At 39.5% G+C, this 10,930-nt stretch overlaps 1 protein-coding gene across 1 annotated transcript; it reads right to left on the bottom strand.

The window, feature by feature from the left end:
* Positions 1–1,544: 1,544 nt before the first annotated feature.
* ankrd49 (ankyrin repeat domain 49) lies at positions 1,545–10,706 on the bottom strand. The gene is made up of 3 exons (XM_015009248.2): positions 10,600–10,706; positions 9,123–9,382; positions 1,545–2,544 (listed from the first exon to the last, which is right to left on the bottom strand). The coding sequence occupies exons 2-3, from the start codon at positions 9,333–9,335 to the stop codon at positions 2,059–2,061; spliced, it is 699 nt and encodes a 232-aa protein (XP_014864734.1). The 5' UTR covers positions 9,336–9,382; positions 10,600–10,706; the 3' UTR covers positions 1,545–2,058.
* Between the last annotated feature and the right edge of the window lie 224 nt (positions 10,707–10,930).

The raw sequence follows: 10,930 nt of genomic DNA, 5'->3' as shown, positions 1-10,930 counted from the left end.
AGCCAGGTTTCACGTGTGTGTAAGGCGACCACAACCAGCTTTTCATCTCAGAAGCATTTAAGTTCAAAAAAGAAAAAAAGCTGTAAGATGACTCAGAGTAATCGATTTAAACAACTTGCAAACATAATTAATCACTTGAGTAAATTATATCTGTAATCTAATCCGACTAACCTTATAATTAAAGGAAATAACTGGTTGCCATGGTAACGCCATGTATAACTATAACTGTGTTTTGTCATTTCTATTGAGTCACATCAGCAGCTACCCAGTACGTCTGGTTGATCATTAAATGTATATTACATATAATAAAAATTATATAAATAGTCACCTGTAAGTAGAAACATTTTAGACACTTTGTTTTGCTGCAGTGTTTAATTTACTCCCAGCTTGTATAGTTACACATGTCCTTGATGAAGATGTACAGATAAATTACAAATATTTTTCTCTTGAGAGTTTCTCCACCTCTGTGTCAATGTCCATTTATTTATGAAACGCTTTAAAAACAGGTATTTACTGCATCAAAGTGCAGTACAGTATTCATAAAAAACACAGAAACCCCCCCCACAAAGGAATAAAAACTTAAAGTAAAATAGGTAGGACATTTACAGCTTTAAAAACCAACAGAAGAACTTTAAACTCAATCCGATAAGAAACTGGCAGCCAATGCTGGGGTTACACGTCGCTCTCACTTCCAGCTTCCAGTTAAGAGCTCAGCTGCTGCATTTTGAATCAGAGATCGTCTCTAGAGAAAGCACTGAGTGAGTCCACTCGCAGAGCTGAATAAGAACTCTTAGCTCTGAATACATATGCACTCAGCAGACCACTTGGTGTTTTACTGCACTCACAACTCGGCTTCACTAGGTTCACAATTGGCCTGCAGCAAATTAAGATAGAAATAACCTACAACAACTTGTAGCTAAACTGGCTAATAATGCCAAAAATCTAAGCATTGTTTGAAACAAATTTAATAAATTGTATTGTGGCTAATTTGAACTTAAAGAGGGAAAATGCATCTGTAGATTTCACAAAAGCAAAAACATATACTGCATTTGGCTTAGTTGTCAAATCTTAAGACAAGTCACAAAATGAGTCTACTACGCTGAGATGTAGGAATATATTGCTGCTTGGCAACCTTTCGGGGCGACAATGCCTCCATCCATTGTTCACACTCACTTGTCCATGCAGGTCTGTGGAGGAGCTGGTATTGAGCATCACACCCTGGACCTGGACAGGTCACCAGTCCAACACAGAGACACAGAGGACTAACAGCCACACACACACCTAAGGGTAATGTAGAGAGACTAATTAACTTTAAAGTTTTTGGATGTGGGAGAAAGCTGAAGCTCCCAGGTGGAAGATTGAAACCCAGGACTTTTTCCTGCAGGGTGTCCGAGCTACCATCCAACATGCCACCCAGTAACAATGAAGGAGGAAGAAGATGCTGAAAGTAAACAATTTGCATTTCTCATGGGAGGGTGTCTGTACTGTGCAGTGATCCGTCTTACTCACGAATAAAACATAATAAAAATAATGGAAATACAAGGTTCAATTTCAAGTCTTTATTTGTAGCTTCATTTAACCATACTTAACCCATCATACAGCTGCAACAACAAAGCAAGTAGTTCATTCACAGGCTGACCCAACTTTGACTGAATCAGATATCTTGCAGTGCCTTACAGAAGGGTTCATGTCCCTTGGTCTTTTCACAGTTTGTATTCAAAACTAACTGAATTTTTTCAGATTTTACGCGACAGACGGACAAAAGTAGTGCTTACTATTGATGGCAAAGGTACGGCTCTGCTGTGCTCTCCACCAATCTGCTCTTTATAGAAAGAGTGGAAAAAGAGAGATCCACTGGTAAAAGACAGAACCAGGAAGTCTAAAGTTGAGTCCTGAAGAGATTCAATAAAAGTGTTGAAGATGTGACAAAATTTCACTTTTGTGCCACATGAAGAGCATCAGCTGAGGCAGCTGAACCTCATCCTAACCATACCATCCCCAGGTATCGCATCATGCTGCAGAGATTCTTTTCTCAAAGAAACATAAAAACAAGTCAGATTAAGATGCTGTAACAGACGGGACCGCGTTAACGCAGTCCTCTACCATCTCAAACAAAAAGTAATACGGGCCGCTGCGTCGGGCCACGTCGCCGGCCGTTTCCCCGCTGCTGCTGCGGAGCCCGGGCTTCAGGTTCCTCTTGGAGAGGAGGAACTCTAAAACGTGCGCCGTGTTCGGCTTGGAGGAGTTTGAGTGGGAGGCGGCCAAGTGCAGCGGTGTGAGGCCACCGTTGGTCTGGGCGTTAAGCTGGGCGCCGTGTTGCAGGAGGCAACTCGCCACGGCGACGTGGCTCCATCGGCAGGCGCTGTGCAGGGGCGTCCAGCCGTCGACCGTGCGGTGATTTACCACAGAGCCGGCGGCCAGAAGAGTCTTCACGACTTCAACGTGGCCGCTGTACGCCGCACGGTGCAGCGGGGTGTAGCCGTCCTCGTCGCAGCAGTGCACCAGCAGAGGATCGGCAGCGAGCAAACGGAGGACGGTGGTGAGCTGAAGGCAACACAGGACAGAACAACATCATTACAAGGGCTGCGACAAAACGACTAACAATATTCTGATGACTAATGGGAAAAAATTAATTGGCACAGTCTGCTGATTTTTCATTTAGAGACACATTAAAAGGTAGATTACATTTTTAAAATACAGAAACAAACATGTTATTGCCTATAATGCAAGACTACAGCATTGCTTTTGGTGAACGCTTTGTCATTTGCAGAAAAGGTAAGGTAAAGGTAAAAAAACTTTATTAATCCCATAGGGAAATTAAGATTGCACCTCAGGATTCATCTTTAGCTAAATAACATTCAGCTCTGGAAAAAAAAAAATATATATATTTTATTCTATGAACTACTGACATGTCTCCGAAAGTCTGAGCATAAATTTGGTATTTATTTGCAGAAAATAAGAAATGGTCAAAATCACAAAAAAGATGCAGCGCTTACAGACCTCAAATAATGCAAAGAAAACAAGTTCATATTCATTTAGAAACAATATTAATGTTTTTACCGTGAGGTTTTCAATGGGGTTCAGTGCAGAGGTCTCTTGATTTTTTTCCAGAGCTGTACTTCTAACGTCAAAATGTGAGCAGATTTGTGCTTTCTGCAGGGCTTAAAATCAAAGGGCTAATTTGTTGACTATTCAAATAAGCAAAAGGTGCTCAATTGATATTTTTTATTTTATTTTTTTACAGAATTTAAATCAGGAGAAGCTAAAGCTGTGCATTTTGAGTAGAAAAGATTCATAGACAAGTTTTTGAGAGTCATTATGAGACTTTCGTTTTTTCTTCTCCTGCCACAGTGCAAAGCATGACCATTAAGGTAATTAGTCTCTAAGGTTCTGCATGAGTGTGTTTCTGTGTGTCTCTGATGGACAGGTGACCTGTCCGGGGGGGTGTCCCGCCTGTTACCCAACGACAGATGGAGATGGGTAGCAGCCCCCCCTCCTGCAGCCCTGAATACACAAACCAGTGTAGATGATAGATGGAAGAATGAAAGTCTTATTCAACAACATTCATATCAAAGAAACTCTCATTTGCTGCAGTCAATAACACATTCGAATCTTTACGTGATAATGAACTCATTGTCAGGTCAATTATAATGGATCACATAAAGAGTCACTTTTTCCCCTTTAAAAAAAGTCTAGCGGCTTCGTCTGGAGTAAACCTGAGGGATTCAGGCAGGAGAAGTCTGTCACCAAGGCTGCAGCCGTAATATCTGACTAATGACCCTCCACCACAGGCAGAAAACCACACTGCAGTTGTATCACTTCACAACAACCGTCCACACTTGAAGAGAAGTGATTCAATGGTGCAAGTAAGATCCTCTTCATCTCCATGAATCGAAAAAAAAAAAAACAACAAAATAAACCCGCCATGCAGTTCAGAATTCCCTGAAAATATGAATACCATCTATAAAGAGAGTAAATTCACTCTGTTACCTCTACTTATTTTTGACCTTGTGTAATTAAAAATCCTCTTCTTGAAAATTGCTCGCGGTGTGAGTCATCAGCCCAGCTTATCCAAATAACAGGCTTTGAAAAGAATAAGTCTTTGTGTTCTGATAGCAAGTTGGACTGTATTATCATATTTTTCCTTTCAACATAAAAAAGGAAGGTGTTGCTGTGAGCACTTTTTTTTAAGCCACACTATTTGGAACAGAAAATTGCCAGAAAAAAATACTGTGCTTAAATAAATATCCTTGGAGGGAAAACCAGGAGATGGAGCTTTTTCCAAGGGCATAGAGAGAATAAAATCTGTCAATTTCAACTGGGTCAAAATGCAAAAAATAAATCAATAAAACATTCATCTTCTTCGTGAACGCCACAGTGCCACGAGGTTGAAATGGCAAAACCATTCAGTGTGAACACTTACTGGGCGAAGAGGACTACCTATCATTTTATTTTCACTGTCATGTTTTTATAGGAAACAAAGTGATCACGACGAGAGAGCGCCCAGAGCTTCGTTAAAAGAATCCGACCTGAGCCGGGTGTTAAGAGAACGCCTTCCTGTGAACAAAACGATGCAATTTTTGTCACGCAACTACGTCAATGGGACCCGATTTTGACATTTTGGATAAAGTAAGGGAAAGCCTTAAGGCTGCAAGAGAGTGAGAGAAAGCAACACTTCATGTGTTACAGAATAATTGTTGTGTCTGTCATGAAATGTGCTGGATATTTGCAGTGTACTGGAAAATTGCCATCCGCAGAAAAGCCCCTGGTCAAGAAACAACCAATCAGAGTCAGGAGGAAAGCCTTAGTGTAGTCAATCATGCTTGTGTATGCGCCGCTAAATGTGTTAATAGTAAAGAAACAACTTATTGTTCCAGGAAAACAGCTTATTTATCATGCCAACTAGCCTGAGCATTCGTGGCAGGCTCTGTTGTGGTGAACCAGCTGTAGTGTAGCAGAGGAAAGGGGACAAGTGATGAGAGCAACACGTACATGAGGGTGATTGACAGCTCTTAGACCTTCCTTCTGGCTCTGATTGGTTGTTTCACTGAACAACGTATTTGTGCATGTCAGCAGGTCCATAGGAAAATGGCAGAAAAACTAAATTTGTACATACACAGATTATATTGTCACTACACGGTGGCAGTTTTAACAAATATGTAAAAAAAAAAAATTTTAAATAAAAGCTACATACTGCAGCTTTATTGCAGATGTAAACGCTGGGTTAGACTAATTGCTCTTCCAATAGCAGCAAAACACTTTACACATCATATTAAACTTTGACGGAGAATCCCAGTAGAAATCATTATAGCTTGATGTTCTTTGTTCAGTTAAAACGGGTTTGAAGGGATGAAGGTCTTTCCACCTTTTCTGCCTTGTTAAGAATTGCTAACAAATGCCAAACTGTGTTGCAAGAATTTCTGTCCACAGTATGAAAGAATCTGTAATAGGTTTCCATCTGGACACCACTGGGTACTAAACCTCCACTGTACCAAGTCACAGTGTGGAAAAAAAAATAGTCAAGGCACAGACCAAGATAATTATAGCCCAGAGCAGACAGTTCACTACTTGCACACAAAACAAAGAGACTCGGCTAACAGAACTGACCCAAAAGAAAATGGGCCATTCATATTAATACCTGGCCAATTTTAAATATTCAAGGATAATAATTACTGTCCTAATCCATGCACTGTGGCGACCAACAGCTGTGCTCGGCACAAATGGTTACATAGCAGTTAAATAATGTGCTTTGAAGACACTAAACCTATTTTTAGTGGTCCAAGCCCACAAAGTGGGCCGGACAGGTCCCACCTTATCAAGTCAAATTTTCTGCATAGCACATTTCAGCGGTTCAAAGTGCTTTACATCATAAAACATCAGTCATCAATTGTAAAACAACCAATAAACATTACATTATCGATCCATATTACATTTCTTTTAATTAGGTACAATCTTCCACTGATCAGTGGCTCAATTTCATAATTATTTTGCTTAAAATGCAATTTATGGAAAGTCAATGACGGAATTAATTCAATGGCAATGATCTGATAATAAAAACTATGTTACGGCAAAACAAAGTTAAACCCATTGATTTCCACTATTACTGTTATTATTACTATTAGCATAAAAAAAAATGTAAAAATGTGCAACACTCCACGGGGGAAACGTGGATCAAAGTTTACACATTCTGAACATCACATCAAATTTTACAAGATGAAGGTTTAACTTGCAAAACTGAAAAAAAAAAAAAAAAAAGTTCCTGATTGAACAACATTTCTCTGCCTACATTCATCAGGCAAAACTGGATGTTATCAAAATAAAAGGACAGGATTTAAATTAGTAGCCATTACTCCCCTCTCGCCGTTGTTTTTGTTTCAGCGAATCAGCATTTATTCCAACAGAGTCTTGCACAGTCAGGCCAATTTGTACATCATGTATGTGAATCTCAAGTCTGTGCACATCCTGGAGACTGACTCTGCAAGGCTGTGATTACCGTCTCAAATGCATGTGGTGCAGAATCTTTTCCATTTTTTTTTTTTTTACAGTTTTCAGCACCTTCGACACAGACTGGATAGACTGATGGAAGACGAGAAAGTGCCATAAAAGAAAAAAATCTGCCTTGTGACAGCCGCTGTACTTGTCTGATTACTCTAAAAGCAGGAAGCAAAGGAGGAAAAGAGGAACGAGTTGTTCGTGATGAAGAAGCAGGGTGGCTAAAAGAGAAGAGCTCTGAATGCCGCTATTAAAGAGAGAGAGAGAGCCGAGGAAAACAGAAAATTGTTCGTCTTGCCACGATGACACCACTGAGAAAATTGCAGCAACATTTAAATTGCATGAAACGTTAAGCCAATGCAGCAGCAAGACTAAATCAGATGCATCTCAGCACTTTGATGGATTTAGAGATGAAGCTGAAAAACTGGTCAAATCTGGTTTTTAAAAGCCATGTTTTGTTTTTTGTTTTTTTTCCCTGAGTGAGATAAAGTCACTTTACCTCAAAATGTGAGACCTCCTGTCAAAGAAAATCTTTCAGAACAATTTTCATATCACAAGTTTCTGGAATGAACGGATTTCTAGGGTTTGGCGATGACTGACGTAAAGCGAAGTCTTGTATCATCTCAAAATGTTATTTGAATCTTAAGTCCCTTTTTCACGATGTAGACAAAATGAAACTGACCAAAATATCTGTACAAACAGAACAGACGATTCCAAAAAAGAACCAGAGCGAAAACATGGGAGGCTGAATTATCAGCCAGTCTGATGGGGGAGACCGTCTACGATATTTGGGTTAGATTTTGAGGAAGAGGGAGTCGCTGTCTCCGCCTTTCCTGCAGGTGGCGGTTGGACGGCCATTCCAGGACAATTCCTACTTTCCCTTCTTTCAACAAGGACAGCAATTTTGCACTCATCTTTTCCCATCTCCACTTTGTTTTCCTTCATTAAACAATGTTACCATGGGATCCTGTAAGACATTTTGTAAATTAGAGATTAAATTTAAGGAGTTTACATCTTGTTAAAATTACATAGTGATACATCTGGCTCTAAATTAGGGACCATTAGAGTGTAAAAGCAAAACATTTTAACTGTTTTTGTTCTAAACAAAGATAGCAGTAATCACTAATTAACTTAGATTGTACAAAATATTCAGCAAAATTAAATATCAAATGGATAAAGCAGCAAGTTTTAGAGAAATGCATTCTATGTTTTTGCAAATAATGTTTTGGCAGATTTAAAAGTTTGAGTGAAATTTGTTTGCAGCTGCATTATATAACCGTTTTCTCAGTAAAACAAATTGTGGGGTTTTTTCCTCACATATTTCAGTCACCGACATGACATTCAGACTCGAGCTGCAGACTTGAGGAAAACATCTCATTAAAGAAACCTCACTAACTGACAACAGTTTGCTCAAAAGAAAAGCTGTGGCAACTTGAACAAACTAAAGGAAGTTTCCCAGAAACAACCTCGAAGGAACAAACAAATGATCATTCTCACTTCGTCTCTGCGCCGCATTCATCTGACCTCTCTGCCGTCTTTCTGAATCAACTTCCTCACCTTGCTTTCTGAATCTGAATCTAGGAAGATAGTAATGAGTTTATAAAAGCACATAACTGCAGGCTGAGCCATCTTAACACAGCAAGTTTCATTTTTTTTTTAATAAAGTCCCAAGAGTTCGCTAAATACTCAAACACCTTGTTGCAACCACAATCTTTATTTTATCTGGGTTCAATGTGCTGAACTAAAATGACAAGTGCACAGAAATATTTTACAACCAGAGAGCCTGAGTAATTAGACATTTGATCCAGTCCAAGCGGTTCTTTCCTATATGGATTTAGACGAGACTGGATGCAAAATATCGTTCAGTCCTGTGAGGCAAATTCAGACCTTTCTACTCCAACACCTCTAAACATCAAATACAACTAATTGCTCTCAGAGGTCAGCTGATAATTTAATACAGCTGTTATTTAAAAGTTAAATGAGTAAGGTCACGAAGAGCAAGGATCGCAGCAGGCAAGTTGAGGAGAATCTTGTGGAGCAATCTAAAGCAGGATCTGTTCAGAGAACAACAATATCTCAAGCTTCAAGCGGAGCTCTGTTCAATCTGTCATCAGAATATGGAAGAGCATTCCCATCTGTTCTTCCATTTTGGAAAGAAAACATCTCAGTCTTTAGATGTGTAATGTTGGTAGAAACATTCTCCAGAAAACTTTCAGCTGTAGTTGAAAACTTCTTAGGTATACTTTGGCAAAAAATATTTGGAAAAAATAAGTATCAAGTGTTTTCCCTTCCAACTAGTTTGTGACCCAAAATACCAAATAAAACATATTTGGTGGAAGTTAATTGGGGGGGGGGGGGTGGATATGCATGTGTGAGTATTTATTATTTTGCCTCAACACTGACTGTGGAGTGTCCATTCCCCGCGACCCCCAATCATTTTTTTTTATAAGATAAACAGAGAAGCCTGTTAAGAGTCATCCACAGAGCTGTTCAGGAGAGTTCATGATGATGTGGATAACAAGACCAGAAATGCAACACTATGAAAACAAAAATAACAACCTGCACGGACTGACCTTAAAGCAATTATTTCAAGCCCTTGTCAAGTGTGACCCTTGCTTGCCGGCACTTACGCGGTTATTCTCTGCTGCCCAGAGAACGAGCTCCTTTGGGTTGTCTTTGAGTGCGTCCTCCTTTTCCAGATACCACTCCTCGCTATGCGTCTCCTCGTCCACCTCCTCCTCCTCATCCTTGCTCGCCGTCCAGGAACTCGTGGGCCCTCTGGGGATCAGGTGTCCGTGGGTGTCGAGCAGCTCGAGCTGGTTGAAATCTTCCGGAAACTCCATTCCACACCAAGTTTGTTGAAGAGCCCGAATCAGAATGACTTGAGTAACTGAAGGAAAACCTTGAGTCAAACCACCGTTTACAATGTTCAGCAACCAACATCGTTCATATTTGTCATTAAAGATTTGTCGTGATGCCGAGCTGAATTTTGTAGAGATGAATTCACATTTTCTTCCTTTTTAATTTGTGCAAATATTACATAAACAATCGTACATGATGAAAATATTGCATGAAATATTGAACTAATGACAAATCTCCCCCTGCCGAGGAAAGAAGCCTGAAACTTTACTGTCCAGAGGAGTGTTTTGGTTAAAGATGTATTTATCAAACCCAGAACAAAATCAAAAGACCTTGCTGCCTGAAGCTATAGAGAAAGTCATAATCCACAGTGAAACAACTCCGGTAGCAGTGAAGGGAGAAAAGTAAAATAGAGAAGAAGCCATTGCTCCAAAAACAACATAAAAAGTGAAGTTAGGTCTATGGACCTTTTGTTTTCCATTTTAGCGCATTTCTGTAGGATGAATATTGAAACAGTGTGAAGCCTCGAGTCTCACTAGTCTAAACAAGCATACTTTAATACTTTTTAAGGACCTGATTATTCAGTATGTCCTGCAATTTAAAGACAACACATTATTTACATATTTTTGTTCCCATAACTGTATAATATACGTTTGTTGCACATCAACTGTTTTGCCATTTTCAAGCTTGAGAGTTTAAAATTAATATATGATCTTCCTGGTTTGTAAATTTGTCAAACCTCTATGGTCAAAAAGTGCATTAGCTGGAAGTAACAGTAAGCCTGTTATAATAGGCAATAAATCAACTAATCGCTAAAAAGCTAGCATTTTGAGAAATGCTGCAAACACCCAGTACGACACAGATAGTTAGCAATTTATTTATTTTTACAAAAGTGGCACTTTTGTCGGTTTCCCCCTCTAAGCTCAATGATTACTTTGATAACATTTTTCGTTACAGAGACTCGTACGTTAAAATTCGTATCAGAAATTAGTTCAAGTCTCCCATATGATCAATAGAAACACTGTAAACTGTAAGAAAACAGCAACGCTCTCCCCTGCTGAAATAAAAGCTAATTAGGCTAACATTAGCCGCAGTTTATACTCGTTGTGAACTAAAACAAGCTGAAAAAACTCCAAGCAAAAACATTGTCGCTTCACGTAACAGATTTTATTACCACTAAACCAAACAACGTAGCTGAGACCAAAGTCTTCTGCCACGGACACAAAATAGCAACTGTTTCAAACTTACCTTGATGCTTAATTTCGCCTACAACATCTCACAATCTGCTTTTAAAGACACAGAAAATTAAAGCAGTCTTTTACCCTGAGAAGGCAAATGAAAAGGCACATGGGATGTGTAGTTCCTTGCAAGCATCAAGAATTGAGCGTTCGGGAAGAAGAACACCATTACCCATAAGCCTCCCCTGCTTCCATACTTCTTCGCTGATTTAATTTGTAGTAGTTCAGTTCAGATGCTTCTTGCGCTGCTTTCTGGCCCTTATTGGTGTGGCCTCAGTCGAAAATGTCCCAGAAAACACGGTGTTAGGATAAAATCTCTCAGTGAAAACGGCTTTAGACGA

Source organism: Poecilia mexicana, unplaced genomic scaffold (genome assembly GCF_051168715.1).
Source record: "Poecilia mexicana isolate PSO_F unplaced genomic scaffold, ASM5116871v1 scaffold_1, whole genome shotgun sequence".
NCBI lineage: Eukaryota > Metazoa > Chordata > Actinopteri > Cyprinodontiformes > Poeciliidae > Poecilia > Poecilia mexicana.
The sequence above is the reverse complement of the archived record's forward strand: the minus strand, read 5'-3'. Positions and strand labels throughout refer to the sequence as shown.

Excerpts from the sequence above, each read along its gene's own strand:
- ankrd49 (XM_015009248.2), bottom strand. The coding sequence starts at position 9,335 with ATGGAGTTTCCGGAAGATTTCAACCAGCTCGAGCTGCTCGACACCCAC. Across the intron at positions 2,545-9,122 it reads GGGCAGCAGAGAATAACCGC|CTCACCACCGTCCTCCGTTT; the intron begins GTAAGTGCCGGC and ends TGTTGCCTTCAG.